Here is a 19,382-nt window from a genome sequence, read left to right on the forward strand (position 1 = left end):
TGCAGCTCCACTCATATCCTCTCCCTGCAGGCACCTCACATTCCTATCAGAGCAGCAAACACTCACACTTGCCCTCAGCCTAATGCCCTCTCGCACCCATGCCTCACAGTGACCCTCCTTCTCTCCTTTGCACTCACACCTCCCTGTTTCCTCTCCTTCAGGAGAAAACAGCACACAAGTTAGAGAAGCAGAGATTCAGGGTGTGGGAGGCAGGCAGAATGGGGTGATTCTCTAGTAACAGGCACCTTGTTGTCCATTGGCAATGCATGCTCACCTGGTCCACTAGGAAGGAGGTTTTGTTCCATGAAGATGCAGATATCAGCGGCAAACTGCCATGACAGCCTCAGCCTCCTGAAGCACTGGTGCTCAGACATGTCAAGAGAGCTGATCCTCTGCTTGTAGACACGTGTCACCTCCTTCCATCTGGATCTTGGTGTCCATCCACCATGCATTGTGGAGGGGCATGTGGCTGAGGAGGAAGTGGCTGGTGCTGCTGCTCGTGTTCCTCTTGCTGCTGGAGCAGTTGGCGATGGTGAACACTCTGCCCTTGACCCTCAGCAGAGGTGGACGGTGGAGCTGCATAAGCTGCTCCCATGCCACTCTGAAGGCTGGCAGCAGGTAAGTGCAACTGAAGGTGGGTGAAGTGCTGGACAATAAGGGATGGGATCAGTACATTAGTAAGGGAGGATCTCAGATCAGAAGAACAAAATGTGGAATCTGTTTGGGTGCAGCTAAGAAACAGCAAGGGGCAGCAAACATTGGTAGGAATCGTTTATAGGCCACCAAATAGTAATGGTAGTGGGGGCATGGTATTAATCAGGAAATTCGAGAAGTACGTAGCATGGGTAATACAGTAATCATGGGCGACTTCAATCTGCATATAGACTGGGTAAACCTAATGAGCATTAATGCTGTTGAGGACGAGTTTCTGGTGTGTGTTAGGGATGGTTTTCTAAAGCAGTATGTTGAGGAACCGACTAGAGAACAGGCTATTATAGATCTAGTATTATGTAATGAGAAACAGCTAATTAATAATCTTGTTGTAAAAGAAGCTTTAGGGATGAGTGACCATGATATGATAGAATTTTACATTATGTTTGAAAGTGAGGTAGTTCAATCTGAAGCCAGAGTGCTAAATTTGAACATAGGAAATTATGACGATATGAGGGGCAAATTAACTGAAGTGGATTGGGAAAATACATTAAAAGGTATGACAGTACATAGGCAATGGATAGTCTTTAAATAAATATTACATAGTTTACAAGCAACTATACATTCTTTCAAGGCACAAAACCCCCAAAAGTAAAGGCAGTCAACTGTGGATAACAAAGGAAGTTAAGGATTGTATAAGATTAAAAGAAAAGGCCTATTAAGTTGCCAGAAATAGTAGTAAACCTGAGGATTGGGAGGATTTTAGAATACATCAAAGGAGGACGAAGAAACTGATCAAGAAAGGAAGAGCAGAATATTAATGTAAGCTAGCAAAAAATATAAAGTCAGACTGTAAACACTTCTCTAGGTATGTAAAAAGGAAATGTTTGGATAAGAGAGAGTCCAAAGAATTTATAATGGGGAATAGAGAAATGGCAGAGAAGCTAAATGTTTACTTTGTGTCTGTCTTCATGGAGGAAGATACAAGAAACTTCCCAGAATTAGAGATGCAAGGGTTTTGAGGGAATGATGAATTGAAGGAAATTAGTATTAGTAAGAAGGTTGTATTGGAGAAATTAATGGGGCTGAAGGTTGACAAGTCCCCAGGACCTGATATTCTACATCCCAGAGTGTTGAAAGAGATAGCTATGGAGATAGTGGATGCAATGGTAATCATCTTCCAAAATTCTATAGATTCTGGAGTGGTTCCTGCAGATTGGAAGGAAGCAAATGTCACCCCACAACTGAAGAAGGGAGGGAGAGAGAAAACAGGGAATTAAAGACCTGTTAGCCTGACATCAGTTGTTGGGGAAATGCTAGAATCTATTCTAAAGGATGTGATAAATGGACACTTGGATAATAATGATCTGATGGGAAATAGTCAACATGGATTTATGAATGAGAAATTATGTTTGATGAACCTGTTGGAGTTTTTGAGGATGTTACTAACAGAATTGATAAAGGGGAGTGGGTGGATGTGGTATACTTGGATTTTCAGAAGGCTTTTGATAAAGTCCCCCAAAGTTAGCAAAATTAAAGCACATGGGATAGGAGGTAATATACTGACATGGATTAAGGATTGGTTCACAGGCAGAAAGCAGAGAGGAGGAATAAACAGGTCATTCTCACGTTGGCAGGCTGTGACTAGTGGGGTACCGTAGGGATCAGTGCTTGGGCCCCAGATGTTCACAATATATATCAATGATTTGGATGTGAGGACCAAATGTAGAATTTCCAAGTTCACAGATGACACAAAACTACGTGGGAATGTGTGCTGTGAGGAAGATGCAAAGTGACTTCAATGGGATTTGTACAGACTTAGTGAGTGGGCAGGAACATGGCAGATGGAATACAATGTGGAAAAATGTGAGGTTATCCACTTTGGTAGGAGGAACAGATATGCAGAGTATTTCTTAAATGATAAGAGATTAGAAAGTGTAGATGTACAAAGGGACCTGGGTGTCCTTGTCAATAAGTCACTGAAAGCTAAGATGCAGGTGCAGCAAGCAATTAAAAAAAGGCTAATGGTATGTTAGCCTTTATCACAAGAGATTTGAGTACAGGAGTCGTCAAGTCTTGCTTCAATTGTATAGAACCTTGGTTAGACTGCACCTGGAGTACTGTGTGCAGTTTTGGTCCCCTTACTTTAGGAAGCATATTATTGCCATAAAGGGAGTGCAACAAAGGTTCACCAGACTTGTTCTCGGGATGGTGGGACTGTCCTATGAAAAGAGATTGGGGAAACTGGGCCAGTATTCTCTAGAGTTTCAAAGAATGAGAGGTGATCTCATTGAAACCTACAAAATACTTAAAGGGAAAGACAAGGTAGATGCAACTTAGATGTTGCCCCTAGCTGGGGAGTCTAGAACCAGGGGATACAATTTCAAAACAGGGGGGAAGCCACTTAGGACACAGATGAGGAAAAATTTCTTTACTCAGAGGGTTGTGAATCTTTGGAATTCTCTACCCCAGAGGGCTGTGGAAGCTCAGTCATTGAGTATGTTTAAAGTAGAGATTGACAGATTTCTAAATACCAATGACATAAGGGGATATAAGGATAGTGTGGAAAAAGGCATTGAAGTGGATGATCAGCCATGATCGTATTGAATGGTGGGGCAGCCTTGATGGGCTGAATGGCCTACTCCTGCTCAACTATCTTCTTTCAATACAATTAAATCTCTTTGCTGCTCTTGATTGTTATATGAAATTTCTCAATTTGTTCAGAATTACTCATTCGTAAAAATTAATTTTTGATTTTTTTTGAAGATGAACTTAGTTTTCATGCAACAAAAACAAGAAATGCTGGATTCACTCAGCAGGTCTGGCAGCATCTGTGGAAAGAGAAGCAGAGTTAACGTTTCGGGTCAGTGACCCTTCTTCGGAACTGACAAATATTAGAAAAGTCACAGATTATAAACAAGTGAGGTGGGGGTTGGGCAAGAGATAACAAAGGAGAAGGTGCAGATTGGACCAGGCCACATAGCTGACCAAAAGGTCACGGAGCAAAGGCAAACAATATGTTAATGGTGTGTTGAAAGACAAAGCATTAGTACAGATTAGGTGTGAATATACTGAATATTGAACATCAGCAAGTGCAAACCTGAAGAAAAACAACCTGAAAAAAACAGTGGGTAAGCAAACTGAACAAACTAAGATGAAATGAAATAAATGCAAAAAGAGATTGTAAAAAATGTAAAAAGGAATGTAAAAAAAAGGAAGAAAAAATAACTAAAAATGACTAAAAATGAAAGTAAAATGGGGGGCTGTCATGCTCTGAAATTATTGAACTCAATGTTCAGTCCGGCAGGCTGTAGTGTGCCTAATCGGTAGATGAGATGCTGTTCCTCGAGCTTGCGTTGATGTTCACTGGAACACTGCAGCAATCCCAGGACAGAGATGTGAGCATGAGAGCAGGGGGGAGTGTTGAAATGGCAAGCAACCGGAAGCTCAGGGTCCTGCTTGCGGACTGAGCGGAGATGTTCCGCAAAGCGGTCACCCAGTCTGCGCTTGGTCTCCCCAATGTAGAGGAGACCACACTGTGAGCAGCGAATACAGTATACTACATTGAAAGAAGTACAAGTAAATCGCTGCTTCACCTGAAAGGAGTGTTTGGGGCCTGGGATAGTGAGGAGAGAGGTGGTAAATGGGCAGGTATTACACCTCCTGCGATTGCAAGGGAAGGTGCCCTGGGACGGGGACGAGGTGGTGGGGGTAATGGAGGAGTGGACCAGGGTGTCGCGGAGGGAACGATCCCTTCGGAATGCTGACAGGGGAAGGGAGGGGAAGATGCGACTGGTAGTGGCATCACGCTGGAGGTGGCGAAAATAGCGGAGGATGATCAGTTCAGTTTGCTTACCCACTGTTTTTTTCAGGTTGTTTTTCTTCAGGTTTGCACTTGCTGATGTTCAATATTCAGTATATTTACACCTAATCTGTACTAATGCTTTGTCTTTCAACACACATTAACATATTGTTTGCCTTTGCTCTGTGACCTTTTGGTCAGCTATGTGGCCTGGTCCAATCTGCACCTTCTCCTTTGTTATCTCTTGCCCAACCCCCACCTCACTTGTTTATAATCTGTGACTTTTCTAATATTTGTCAGTTCCGAAGAAGGGTCACTGACCCGAAACGTTAACTCTGCTTCTCTTTCCACAGATGCTGCCAGACCTGCTGAGTGAATCCAGCATTTCTTGTTTTTGTTTCAGATTTCCAGCATCCGCAGTATTTTGCTTTTATTTTAGTTTTCATGCAGTTACTTTTATTTTTGGGATTGCAGAGAGCTTTAACTGACGATTAATTGAGAAATCAAATCCGCATAACAGCAAAAAATGTAGCTTTTTAAATCAAACCTACACACAAAGTGTTGACTGATATACAAGCTGGATGTCAATTGCAAAATCAAGGCTTAATGAGGGGTAATTTTATTTAAACATTACCATCTTCTGATGGTTTGTCAGCCACAAATGTCTCATTATTATTATCCTCTGGTTTTGTGACAACCATCGACGTTAATGGTGTTACAAAGCTGTACTTGAGTGAAAGTTCCAGGATTCTGTCCGTTAGGTTTTTCTTTTCATTTGTCTCTGCAGAAATCCTGAATGCAACAAATGGTAACAATTAATTTTTTTAGCATATTGTCATCCAGAGCCATAAATACCTGTGCTGCCATTTAAACAAAAGTTCCTGCAATCATTTTTAACGGTTTATGCGATTTTTGTCTACAAGTAATTAAAACAGATAATTAAACTACAATGATTATGAGCTATTTTGCAACAGTGACAGTAAAGATAAAGGGTAACAAAGAGTTAACAACCAAAACATTAACCTATCTTTCAGGTGCCAATGGATCAGTTGTGCAAGTCTAGTAATCAATGCTTCTACATAAATTACATTTTTATATTTCAATTTCACAGACAAAACACTCTTGCTACTTTACCGCTTTTCTAAGAGCTGTTGTATGGTCAAATAAGCCCACAGTCGCTCAGTAAAGTCACCAAAAATGTATTGCTGTTGCTGAGTAACATTTTCGACTTCTGATAAATTCACTTCAGCTTTTAGAGTCAGGTGTTCATTAGCCTGTTGGAGAATTAAGGAGTTAGGCTGAACCTTGCAGTTAAAAGGGCAAGAAAATAATTTGTTCTTTGTTCTATGACATATGCTCACAATTTGCAGTTAATTATGTTTTTAAAGATACTGTTAATTTGTAACATATTCACAATAATGTGTTAGGCATTAAAGCATGTGAATTATTTTCATCAATCTGAACAAAAACTGATAGGATTTACGCAATACATAATGTGAAGAGATAATATTTTGTTACAATTTTGTGTTGATATGACGTTTATAACAGTCTCGGCCAACATTTATCCCTCAACCAACATTACTGAAACAAATTAACTGGTGGTTGATCTCATTGTTGGTTTTGGGACCTCGTGCAAATTGGCGGCCATGGTTGCCTATAATAACAGTAACTACACTTGAAAAATATTTGAAGCAATACGAGATATCCTCAGGATGTGAAAGGTATAATGTTCAAATGCTTTCTTTAAGATGATGTTCTGGTCAGTAGTCTGTACAAACTTCAACTGAACATTGCTGGATCCAACTTCTTCACTGGGAAAGGAACTAGTGCTGAAGGGGAGGATTTAATTTAATATGGTAGGGGGAAAGGGACAAGCATGACAAGGAAGCAGAAAGAATAACAAAAAGACAAAGCGCAGGAAAGATAAAAGGAAACAGAGCATTTCAAGGACAGATTACACTGAGTAACATCCAACAGACTGGGTGGGGGAAGTTACACATGTATTAATAGGTATTATGAATAAAATTGGTAATTCAAAAGCACAAGCTGCTATGGGTGGGGGAGGGGAGGGGGTATGATATAATAGCTTAGGCCAGCGAAAGACTGGAAATTGAACATTTCTGGTTACAAATTATTCCAGTGGGAGAGTAGGAAAAAAAGGGAGGAATGGTGACAATATCAAATATTCCATTGCAGATCTAGAACATAGAGATGACAAAAGGGATAGTGCAAAACCTGTACCTATTCAGTGAAACATAAAGTGGAAAAAACACTGAGTCAGATGGTATGCGTCTGAGAATGCTGAGGAAATTCAGAGAGAAAATACCTGAGGCTCTGAACCACGATCTTTTAAACATACTGGAGTATAAAAGTTGTACCAGAGCATTGGAGGAGTGCCAATGTAACAACTCTGTTCAAAAAACGTAAACCGCGTAACCACTGGCCCATCAGCCTAATGTCAATAGTGGGTAAGATTCTAAAGGCCATTATATGGAATAAAATTAATAATGACATAAAAGACATGGGTTCATTTAGGTCAACCAACATGAATTTATTCATCTTAGTTTGTTCAGTTTGCTTACCCACTGTTTTTTTTCAGTTTTGCACTTGCTGCTGTTCAATATTCAGTGTATTAATACCTAATCTGTACTAATGCTTTTGTCTTTCAACACACCATTAACATATTGTTTGCCTTTGCTCCGTGACCTTTTGGTCAGCTATGTGGCCTGGTCCAATCTAGACCTCCTTTGTCATCTCTTGCCCCACCCCCACCTCACTTGCTTATAACCTGTGATTTTTCTAATATTTGTCAGTTCCGAAGAAGGATCACTGACCCAAAACGTTAACTCTGCTTCTCTTTTCATAGATGCTGCCAGACCTGCTGAGTGATTCCAGCATTTCTTGTTTTTATTTCAGATTTCCAGCATCCGCAGTATTTTGCTTTTATTGAATTTATAAAGGGCCAGTTGTGCTAGTTTTTGAGGAAATAATGGAGCTTATTGATAAAGGAATGTATATCTACGGATTTTCAAAAAGCATCTGATGAAATGTCACATTGTAAGCTTATCCATAAAACTAAGTAGGTTATTAAAGGGAATGTGACAGCAAGGGTAGGAAATCGGTTAAAGGACAGAAAATGGAGAGTTGTGATTAATAGATGTTTTTCAGATGGGAGGCCTTTAAAAAAGTGCTGTTCCTCAGAAGTCAGTGTTGGGAATATTGTCTTTCCGCTTTATGTTAAAATCTAGACTTGGATTTCAGTGACGTAATTTTAAAATTGGCAATCCACATAAAAATAGGGAGCATGGATAACTTTGAACAGAACTATGTGGAGATAATTCAAGCAAAAATCAGGACAGGTGTAGAAAAGCCAGCCGAATCAATATTTTCTGCTTCACATCATCACCAAAACTTTTAGTCACCCACTAAGTGTCTTCGGGAGGGCACAAACTGGTCAGTAGATAGTAAATGACAAATAACATGGAGAAATGCAAGATGATTCATTTTGGGAGGTATAAGTGAAGGATACATATATTAAATGATATCATTTTAATAAGAGTTGAGGAGCTGAGTGATAGAAAAATCTTTAGAAGTAGGAGGGCAAGTTGAAGAAGTTGTAACAAAAGCATGTGGGATCCTAGGTTTTATAAATAGGAGTATACACTACAAAATCAAAGAAATCTATACTAAACTTTGGATAGGCTGCATTTAAAATATTGGGGGAATTTTATGCTTTCCCCCGTGGTGGGTTTGGAGGTGGGGAGAGCATATAATCGGGTGGGATGGTGGCGGGAGGGGATTCTGCCACCTTCACACCTCTGCCTGTGAACAGCCTTCCTGCCCTGCCGTCAATTGAGGCCCTTAAGTGGGCAATTAGTGCCCAAATTAGGGGCCTCATCCTGCCTCCGCCACAATTAACTGAGTGGAGGGCAGACCTGTCGTCACACGGGAAGCACGGCAAGAAAAACTGTAAAAACCGTGCGGGCTGCTTGCCGGCTCTGAGGGGGCGGGGCGGGGTCCCTTGTTAAAAGGCACTTAGTGCCTGAACAAGGGACCTGACATTGGAAAGGGGGCAGGGCCCGCTGAGAACCACTCACTCCACACCCTGCTCCCACGCGACCCCCCCCCCCCCACCCCGCGAAACCCCTCCCGCCCTGACCTACCTGTCAACTGGGTCCAGCATCGCACCTTGGCCTTGGGTAGGTGCTCCACCGGCAGCAGCCACTGCCTCTGCGGTGGCGCTGCTCAGTGAAAGAGCTGCCGGTCTCTGATTGGCTGGCAGCTCTCAAAGGGTGGGACGTCCGTCGCCAGGGTCCTTGATCCCATGGAAGGCCCACCGCTGTCCAGTTAAGTGCCTAATTGGCACTTGATTTGACGGGCCTCCCACAGAAGGGGTGTTACGAGGTTCTCAGCAGCGCTTTTGCTGGAGACCCCTGTTGCCTGGATAAAAGCCCGGCCTTTGTGTCCAATTTTGAGTGTCTTATTTTAGGAGGATGTCAAGGCCATGGAGAGGTTACAGATGACATTCAGTCAAATGAGGAGCTTTAGCCATGAGGTGAGAGTAGAGACATGGGACTTCTTTTATTAGAACAAAGAAGTTAATGGGAAATCTGATAGAATCATTCAAAATTATGAAGAGACTTGATCAGGTGAGTTAGGAAAAATATTTCCACTAATCGGTGGGTCGGTAACTAAATGACATAAATTTTAATATCATCATAAAAAAAAGAGAAATTTAGACTAATTTGGCAGGGGTAGGACACCAGGGTGAAGCATTAGAGAGGAGATACAAGGTGCAAAGAGGACTGGGAGAGAGAAACGGTGTGTGAATAAAGAGTAGTTCAGAAACAGGAGGGATCTGACAGGTGAAACGTGAGGCAGACTGAGATAGGTTTACAGTGTATGTGCATAACTACCCAGATCATGGTGAATAAGGGTGGTGAGCTGCAGGCACAAATAGTTCCATGAAATTATGATATAGTGACAATAACGGAGACCTGGCTCAAGCAAAGGGAGGAATGGTCTCTGGCTACAATGTATTCGGGAAAGAAGGGAAAGGATAAGAAGGAGAGGAATGGGGTGGTATTGATCAAAGATGTTGCTACAGCACTAGAAATGAATGGTGCACTTGAGGATTCAATGACAGAAGCTATTTGGTTAGAATTAAGGAACTATAGAGGACCTATTACTCTGCTAGGTGTAGACAATAAGCTACTAAATAGTGGGAAGAAAATAAAGGGCAAATTTTCAGGTAAATTGCAGAAAGATGCAAAATGTCCAGAGTAGTAATAATGCGGAACTTCAATTATCCTAATATAGCCTAGGAAAGTGACAGTGTAGGAGGTAAAAATTCCTAAAACGTGTACAAGTGAACTTTTCTGATAAGTAAGTTTCCAGCACAATGAGGAAGGAAGCAGTGCTGGATCTCTTTCTGAGAATGAAGTACTGCAAGTGGAGCATGTTCAGTGGGAGAGCATTTGGGAAACAGTGATCATAATATCATTGGGTTTAGAGTAGTAATGGAAAAGGACAGGAAAAATCAAATGGGAAAATAGTCTGTTGGCTGGAGAGTTTAGGATTAGGGGGCATAGTCAAAAAATTAGAGCCAGGAGTGAAATTAGGGAACACTAGGTGGTAGAAGTTTGGCACTCTCATCCACAAACAGCAATTGATGCTAGATCAATTGTAAATTTTAAACCCAAGATTGACAGACTTTCGTTATCCAAAGTACTAAGAGATATGGGGCAAAGTCAGGTAGGTCACAGATCAGCCATGATCCCAATGAATGGCAGAACTGGCTTGAGTGGCTAAATAGCCTAATCCTGTTCCTAGGTTCCTATGTTCCAAACTGCAGGAAGCTAATTTCAGTGAATTGGAGAGGGACCTGGATTGGAATCAAAGATATGCAGGTAAAACAGTTAGTGAACTTTCTAAGAACGGGTACTTTGGTTACAGACTAAACACATATTCATGGTGGGGAAAAGAAGCATATCCAAAGTGAGAGCACCCTGAAAGGCTAAAGATTTAGAGTTTAAAATGAAATGGAAAAAGGAAGATTATGATAAATGTTGGGTTCCTAATTCAGTAGAAACCAAGCTGAATATGAAAATACAGCAAAGAACTGAAAAAGGAAATAAGGGACAAAGAGCGCATATTAGAACAGATTAAGATGTAACATAAAAGGAAACCCAAAAGTATGCTATAAACATATAAATAGTAAGACTAGACAAGGGAAGGGTGGGGCTAATTAGGGACCAAAAAGATCTTCTTGTGGAGGCTGAGGGTATGGTTGACGTACTAAATGAGTACTTTGCAACTGACTTCACTGAAGAAAAGGATGCTGCCAATGTCAGAGTAAAATTAGAATTAGTAGAGACATTGGATAGGATAAAATTAAAGAGGAGGTGCTCAAAGTAGAACATTCACCCAGTTTGGATGGGATGCATCTTAAGTTGTTGAGAGACAAAACATGGAAATAGTGGAAATTCTGTCCCAGTATTCCAATCCTCCTTAGATGTGGGAGTGGTGCCAGAGGACTGGAGGATTTCAACTGTTACATCCCTGTTCAAAAAAGGGAGGGGGAATAAACCCAGCAATTAGAGACAAATCAGCCTAACGTCAGTAGGGGAAAGTTTTAGACACAGTAATCCAGCACAAAACTATTTGGCACTTGGCAAAATCATCATCCATTCATTCACTTAGGCTGTGTTCATCCACTGTAGGATGTAACCCTCCTCATGCCTTTTCCATTTATCCCCTATCCCTTGCTGTTCTCGCCCATGTGGTTCCTAGGTATGATATTATGTCATCTTCCCATCTTCTTCTCGGTCTCCCCTTCTTTTTTCTGTTCTTGGCTGCCCCTCCATTAGCCTTTTTGTCCACCTGTTATTATTTCTTCAAGCAAAATGCCCAGTCCATAAATGAAAGCCAACATGGATTTGTTAAAGGTAAAACCTGTTTGACTAACTTGATTGAGTTCTTCTATGAAGCAATGGAGAGGGTGGATGAGGGTAGTGCGATTGGTGTTGCGTTAATGGACTTTCAGCAAGCGTTTGATAAAGTACCACATATTTGACATGTTAGCAAAATTGAAGCCCATGGAATTAAAGGGGCAGTGGCTGTCTGGATACGTAATTGGCTAATGGATAGAAAGCAAGGAGTAATGGTGAACGGATGTTTATAAGACTGGAGGGAAATATGCAGAGGTGTGTCCCAGGCATTAGTGCTGAGATCACTGCTCTTTTTGATATGCATTAATGACTTTGACTTCGGTATACAGGGCATAATTTTAAAGTCTGAGTATGACATGAAATTCAGAAATGTAATGAACAGTGAGAAGGATAGTAATAGATTTCAGAAGGACATAGACTGGTGAAATGGGAAGACAGATTGCACATTAAAGTTCATGCACAGAAGTGTGAAGTGATTCATTTTAGTAAGAAGAATAAGGAGAGGCACAATAAACTAAATGAGACCTGGGGTTATACGTGCACAAGTCTTTGAAGGTGGCAGGACAAGTGAGAAGGCTGTTAAAAAAGCATTCTTGACTTTATTAGTAGAGGCACAGAAAAGCAACAAAGTTATATAAAACCTTTATAAAACACTAGTTAGGCCTCAGCTGGAGTACTGTGACAAATTCTGGGCACCACATATTAGGAAGGATGTCAAGGTCTTACACAGGATGTAGAGGAGCTTTACTAGAATGATATCAGGGATGAAAGACTTCAGTTACGTGGATAGACTAGAGTTATTGTCAGAGCAGAGAAGGTTAAGAGAAGATTTGATAGAGGTGTTCAAAATGTTGAAGGGTTTCAATAGGGTAAATAAAGAGAAATTGTTGCGAGTGGCCGAAGGGTCGGTGACCAGAGGACACAGATTTAAGGCCAGTGAAAAGAGAACGAGAGCCAAAGTATTGGAAACATTTTTGCGCACCGAGTTGTTATGATCTGGAATCCACTGCCTGAAAGGGAGGTGAAAGCAGATTCGATAATAACTTTCAAAAAGGGAATTGGATAAATACTTGAAAAAGAAAAATTTTCTGGGCTATGAGGTAAGAGAAAGGGAGTGAGACTAATTCACTAGATCTTTCAAAGAATTGTCGTAGACATGACTTTCAGTGCTGTATCATTCCTGATTCTAGGAATTTTTTTTGTTACGGTGGTTGTTGGGAAAAGTTTACAACTCCCTAAAAAGATGGTGAAAGCAGAATTCATTATAATATCATTTAAAAAGGATGTAGATAATTAATTGCAAGAACACTTTTGGAAAGGTATGAGAAAAGGGGAGGGAAATGGGATTAAGCAGATAGCGACACAGCGGCGCAGTGGTTAGCACCGCAGCCTCACAGCTCCAGCGACCCGGGTTCGATTCTGGGTACTGCCTGTGCGGAGTTTGCAAGTTCTCCCTGTGTCTGCGTGGGTTTCCGCCGGGTGCTCCGGTTTCCTCCCACCTCCAAAAGACTTGCAGGTTGATAGGTAAATTGGCCATTATAAATTGCCCCTAGTGTAGGTAGGTGGTAGGAGAATGGTGGGGATGTGGTAGAAAAATATGGGGGTAGTGAAGGGTTAGTATAAATGGGTGGTTGTTGGCCGGCACAGACTCGGTGGGCCGAAGGGCCTGTTTCAGTGCTGTATCTCTAAATAAATAAAAAAATAAATAAATAAACTTCCCACTGCACTGTAATACTGTATTCTATGATTTCATCCAAAATGTAAATAAATGAATTGGAATAACTGATAAGATAGTACTTACAGTTTGAGCAAAGACCTCTGCTATGAGTGAATCCAGGTTATTGTCTGAAATCTTTCCAGCCACGACAATTTCAGACCCATCGTAATACTGTCTAAAACTGGCCTGAGTTAATTCTGAAATGACATTTTCTGGATATTGCAATTCAATATCCAAAAGTAAGGGATTCGCCACTTCATCATAAAAACCCTGTGAAAAAGGAAAAATAAAGCGTTTGACGTACTTTCTAAATAATTGTAATATTGATGAGTCTTTAGCCTGGAAACTCCTATTGAAGCACAAACTGAGGTCGGAATGCTCTCGCAGGACCAGTTACTCCTGATATTGAGGACTGTATGTTTTTTCTACTCAGTTTTAGCTCTCAATTGTACAGTTGGCTTGCTAAGGGAGTGTTCATGGCTGATGTTCATTTAAAGTACCACAACAGCCAAATATCTGTGTTCTTGCCTGCCACATAAGGGAAGGGTCTGTGAGCTGCAGTTCCTGGACAATGGAGGCTTCTCAATTTACTGAAGCAGCATTGAGATTAATGCTGCCATCAGTGATGAAAAGGAGACTGCTGTTTTTGGCACAGAAAGGCAACCCCCACAACAAAAAGTGGTACCACATGCTTGTCAAATAATAGTTGACAGGATGAAAACTGCTACGAAACCCAGAGGCCCTGGTTCTAAATTTGAAAGAAGATGGCAGACCTAGAGTAAGCTGCCAAGGTAAGACTACCCAATGGCTTCTTATCTCAAGTAACTGGCCCAAGTACGCATGTCACAAAATCTTTCCTCATAACACTGTTATTCTATGACTGCTGTCCCAATCAAAGCATTCTTACAACCCTACAGCTCTTTGAATGCTGATCACGTCTGGCCATACTGGAGCAGGGCACAAATACAAGCTGCAACTTATAAGTGAGACTGCTGTCATACTGAAATGTTATAAAAGAATTTACACAGCAAATTATTCTTACATAACCTAATGGTATAGTGTGGAACAAGTGTTCTTTATACATGAAATTTTGCATTGTTTGTTTATTTTGCTATATGCTCTGAATGGTTGCCAATGGTTGAATCTCTTTTGTCGCTTTGTATTTATGGCTGAGAAAACACAACAAGAAGGACAAGAGAAAATGTTAAGACAAGGAAGAGAAATCCTGGACGTTGTTACACCATTTTTAAAGTAGCATAGGAGAAGTTTGGTTCAAAGTCCAGGTCAAAAAGACAAATGCCACATTCCCAGCAGGAATCATCAATCATGAGGGGCGCATGACAGGTGTATGGTTTGTAACTTTCCAGCATTAATTTTAATGGGCAGAAAATCATATGGAATCCACTCTTGTCAGAAACACCAAATTGGAAAATTAGCCTGATTGTATATTCAGGGAATCTTTGCTAACCATTAAGCACTGTTGCAGAGATGATGAAGAAGAAGAAATGCAATTTAGTCTAATCTTCTCCTAGGGTGGAATCTTACCAGCAGTGAGAAGGCAGCTTTGGTGCTGGGTGGTGGAGAAATTTTTGAGAATGACACATCATTGCCACTCAACCCGTCTCACCTCCAGCCGATTTTGCCAGAGACAGGTGAGCAACAGAAGTGGTGACCCACCCAGCAGCGCCTTATAGCCCGTTAGTGCCAATTGTCTGGCCATTTCAGGCCAGACTGGGTACACCGCTGGGATCTAATTGGGGACAGAAGGTTTTGGTTGAAGCCCATTCCTGGCTTAAGCACCTCATCTAGAGTTACATTTCAGCACAGCACTGACAGGGTCTTGCATTTCACAGGGCATGGTGGTTGGGGGCTGGGCTTCATCTTTCAGCTGAAATGTAAAACTGAAGCCCGATCTGTCTGTTTAGGTGGCTGTAAAAGCTCCTGGGGTATTATTCAATGAAGAATACTCAAAAGACTGCAGATATTCCAGAAAGTGTGCAGAATCAGCCAGCCATAGAAGTGCTACACTTGGCTGAGTCAGCACAAAAGAAATTCAGGGTCACCTGAATCCCAAGGGGCTCCCACAAAAGCCCAGCATTCAATCAGTACATTTACGCTGTCCACAGGGGAATCATTTTGAAGAAGTCCTGGGTTAATCACTCCAAAAATCATAGTACCACCACCGTGACAAAGTGATGATAAATACTTCAGCTGACCAACTCGAGCACTTTTTGTCACTGTATTAGGTAATTGACACCTCATTTGACCACTCACAACTTCCTTGGTATGTAATGCCTGAATGTTTTTGAAGAACAGGTATTAGAAGGCAACAGCAGAACAGTTAAATATGATGAATGTCTCAGAGTGTGTAATTGGCTTCAGTCTCTCTATCTTCTTTCCCCACAGTTAGTAAAGGAATGTATAATTGTTAGCACATATAACACCACAGAATAGGAAAGTGAAGAACAGGGGAGCAGATGCATGTGAACACCACCACCTGCAAGTTCCCCTCCAAGTCACACACCATCCTGACTTGGAGATATATTGCTGTTCCTTCATTGTTGTTGGTTCAAAATCCTGGAATTCCCTTCCTAACAGCACCACATGGACTATAGCAGTTCAAGAAAGCAGATCAGCACCACCTTCTCAAGGGCAATCAGGGATGGGCAATAAATGCTGGCCTTGCCAGCGACACTCACATCCCAAGAACGAATTTATAAAAAGCCCCGAGCAGTGAATTCTCATTTTCCAGCATTTAACTCATCAGACTGGATGTTTTCTATTTGTGTACATATTTCTTTTATTTTTGGATTCAGCCTCTTGAACTTACTGGGCCAAGAGGATTGGAAATGACTTCTCACAAGTAGACTTAGATCAATGAAAGGACAATTTTCTTCCACAAATCTTTTACCAATTCTCAGGGAAAGGGAAGTTGAAAACATTTTAATCAACCATAGAGCCAACTTTGGAGAGTAGACTATGCAGGAGATCACAGGGCAAGTGGTGGAGAGGATCATAGGGGCCACAATGGAGCGAGCAATGGTGAACCAAACATGGCCAGGTTGGGTAACAAGAAAACAGCAGATGGCAGTAGAGCAGCTCAGACGTTTAGAGCACCACATGACGCCAGAATACACAGAAAGTGGGGGAGCATCAACCAGGTAAATGAGTAGGAGATAGCCAAAACATCTTTGTGCATGTAGTCAACAGTAAGTTACCAAGGAAGTGACAAGTATACGTTTGAGCCCATGCCAGGCAGAAGACAGGGACTGCATTGTCAAAGGATCATGGGGTGATTTTGAAAATCGCGGTCCTGGAGGTCTGTTAGGAAGGGAATTCCAGGATTTTGAACCAACAACAATAAAGGAACAGCGATATATCTCCAAATCAGGATGGTGTGTGACTTGGAGGGGAACTTGCAGGTGGTGGTGTTCACATGCAGCTGCTGCCCTGTTCTTCACTTTCCTGTTCTGTGGTGTTATATGCGCTAACAATTATACAGGAATCCCAATGTCTCCGGAACAGTTTGTAATTTTCAAAGGGCTAGCGGGGGTTGGGAATGGGAAACCCGCTTGCTGCCAATTAACAGCCCTTTCAGCTCTTTAAGGGGCCTGTCTGGTGCAGAGTGGGATTTTGAAACTTTATTTTGGCGAACCTGAGCAGACTGATATACATTAGTGCACAGCTGTTGGGTTTGCTGCGGAGCCAAATAAGGTTTATTTGTCTTTGTCTTAAAACTGCTTTTTAATGGACCTTCTTGCGCCAGTGCCAGTATTGGACCTTCATTTTTCCTGCATGGCCCCTTTCATCCGCGACAATGCTGTTGGTACTGTGAGGAGCTGCCTGCTATCTTCGGCAAGGCTGCTGGTCCTGTGAGGAGCTGCCTGCTCTCTTCGGCAATGCTGCTGGTCCTGTGAGGAGCTGCCTGCTATCTTCGGCAAGGCTGCTGGTCCTGTGAGGAGCTGCCTGCTCTCTTCGGCAATGCTGCTGGTCCTGTGAGGAGCTGCCTGCTCTCTTCGGCAATGCTGCTGGTCCTGTGAGGAGCTGCCTGCTGTCTTCGGCAATGCTGCTGGTCCTGTGAGGAGCTGCCTGCTGTCTTCGGCAAGGCTGCTGGTCCTGTGAGGAGCTGCCTGCTCTCTTCGGCAATGCTGCTGGTCCTGTGAGGAGCTGCCTGCTGTCTTCGGCAATGCTGCTGGTCCTGTGAGGAGCTGCCTGCTGTCTTCGGCAAGGCTGCTGGTCCTGTGAGGAGCTGCCTGCTCTCTTCGGCAATGCTGCTGGTCCTGTGAGGAGCTGCCTGCTCTCTTCGGCAATGCTGCTGGTCCTGTGAGGAGCTGCCTGCTGTCTTCGGCAAGGCTGCTGGTCCTGTGAGGAGCTGCCTACTGTCTTCGGCAAGGCTGCTGGTCCTGTGAGGAGCTGCCTGCTCACTTCGGCAAGGCTGCTGGTCCTGTGAGGAGCTGCCTGCTCTCTTCGGCAATGCAGCTGGTCCTGTGAGGAGTTGCCTGCTCTCTTCGGCAAGGCTGCTGGTCCTGTGAGGAGCTGCCTGCTCTCTTCGGCAATGCAGCTGGTCCTGTGAGGAGCTGCCTGCTGTCTTCGGCAATGCTGCTGGTCCTGTGAGGAGCTGTCTGCTCTCTTCGGCAATGCGGCTGGTCCTGTGAGGAGCTGTCTGCTGTGTTCGGCAATGCGGCTGGTCCTGTAAGGAGCTGCCTGCTCTCTTCGGCAATGCAGCTGGTCCTGTGAGGAGCTGTCTGCTGTCTTCGGCAATGTTGCTGGTCCTGTGAGGAGCTGTCTGCTGTGTTCGGCAATGCGGCTGGTCCTGTGAGGAGCTGCCTGCTGTCTTCGGCAATGTTGCTGTTCCTGTGAGGAGCTGCCTGCTGTCTTCGGCAATGCTGCAGGTCCTGTGAGGAGCTGCCTGCTCTCTTCGGCAATGTTGCTGGTCCTGTGAGGAACTGCCTGCTCTCTTCGGCAATGCTGCTGGTCCTGTGAGGAGCTGCCTGCTCTCTTCGGCAATGTTGCTGGTCCTGTGAGGAGCTGTCTGCTCTCTTCGGCAATGTTGCTGGTCCTGTGAGGAGCTGTCTGCTCTCTTCGGCAATGCTGCTGGTCCTCTGAGGAGCTGCCTGCTCTCTTCGGCAATGTTGCTGGTCCTGTGAGGAGCTGTCTGCTCTCTTCGGCAATGTTGCTGGTCCTGTGAGGAGCTGTCTGCTCTCTTCGGCAATGTTGCTGGTCCTGTGAGGAGCTGTCTGCTCTCTTCGGCAATGCTGCTGGTCCCGTGAGGAGCTGCCTGCTCTCTTCGGCAATGTTGCTGGTCCTGTGAAGAGCTGTCTGCTCTCTTCGGCAATGCTGCTGGTCCTGTGAGGAGCTGCCTGCTCTCTTCGGCAATGCTGCTGTTCCCGTGAGGAGCTGCCTGCTGTCTTCGGCAATGTTGCTGGTCCTGTGAGGAGCTGCCTACTGTCTTCGGCAATGTTGCTGGTCCTGTGAGGAGCTGCCTGCTGTCTTCGGCAATGCTGCTGGTCCTGTGAGGAGCTGCCTGCTCTCATCGGCAATGTTGCTGGTCCTGTGAGGAGCTGCCTGCTCTCTTCGGCAATGCTGCTGGTCCTGTGAGGAGCTGCCTGCTCTCTTCGGCAATGCTGCTGGTCCCGTGAGGAGCTGCCTGCTGTCTTCGGCAATGCTGCTGGTCCTGTGAGGAGCTGTCTGCTCTCTTCGGCAATGCTGCTGGTCCTGTGAGGAGCTGTCTGCTGTGTTCGGCAATGCGGCTGGTCCTGTGAGGAGCTGCCTGCTGTCTTCGGCAATGTGGCTGGTCCTGTGAGGAGCTGCCTGCTGTCTTCGGCAATGCTGCTGGTCCTGTGAGGAGCTGCCTGCTGTCTTCGGCAATGTTGCTGGTCCTGTGAGGAGCTGCCTGCTCTCTTCGGCAATGCTGCTGGTCCTGTGAGGAGCTGCCTGCTCTCTTCGGCAAGGCTGCTGGTCATGTGAGGAGCTGCCTGCCGTCTTCGGCAATGCTGCTGGTCCTGTGAGGAGCTGTCTGCTGTCTTCGGCAATGCGGCTGGTCCTGTGAGGAGCTGCCTGCTGTCTTTGGCAATGCGGCTGGTCCTGTGAGGAGCTGCCTGCTCTCTTCGGCACGACAGCTGGTCCCGTGAGGAGCTGCCTGCTGTCTTCGGCAATGCTGCTGGTCCTGTGAGGAGCTGCCTGCTCTCTTCGGCAAGGCTGCTGGTCATGTGAGGAGCTGCCTGCTCTCTTCGGCAAGGCTGCTGGTCATGTGAGGAGCTGC

At 43.9% G+C, this 19,382-nt stretch overlaps 1 protein-coding gene across 5 annotated transcripts in view; it reads right to left on the reverse strand.

Moving 5' to 3' along the window:
* The window catches only part of LOC137380173 (inter-alpha-trypsin inhibitor heavy chain H3-like), a 199,673-nt gene that overhangs the window by 53,228 nt on the left and 127,063 nt on the right, over window positions 1–19,382 (reverse strand). For all 5 annotated transcript variants that reach the window (XM_068051927.1, XM_068051928.1, XM_068051926.1 and 2 more), the window contains 3 exons: window positions 13,205–13,390; window positions 5,588–5,727; window positions 5,088–5,245 (listed from right to left, as the gene is read on the reverse strand). In XM_068051927.1, coding sequence (XP_067908028.1) covers window positions 5,088–5,245; window positions 5,588–5,727; window positions 13,205–13,390 — 484 coding nt within the window. The remainder of the gene's footprint in view (window positions 1–5,087; window positions 5,246–5,587; window positions 5,728–13,204; window positions 13,391–19,382) is intronic.

This window comes from Heterodontus francisci, chromosome 19 (genome assembly GCF_036365525.1).
Source record: "Heterodontus francisci isolate sHetFra1 chromosome 19, sHetFra1.hap1, whole genome shotgun sequence".
NCBI lineage: Eukaryota > Metazoa > Chordata > Chondrichthyes > Heterodontiformes > Heterodontidae > Heterodontus > Heterodontus francisci.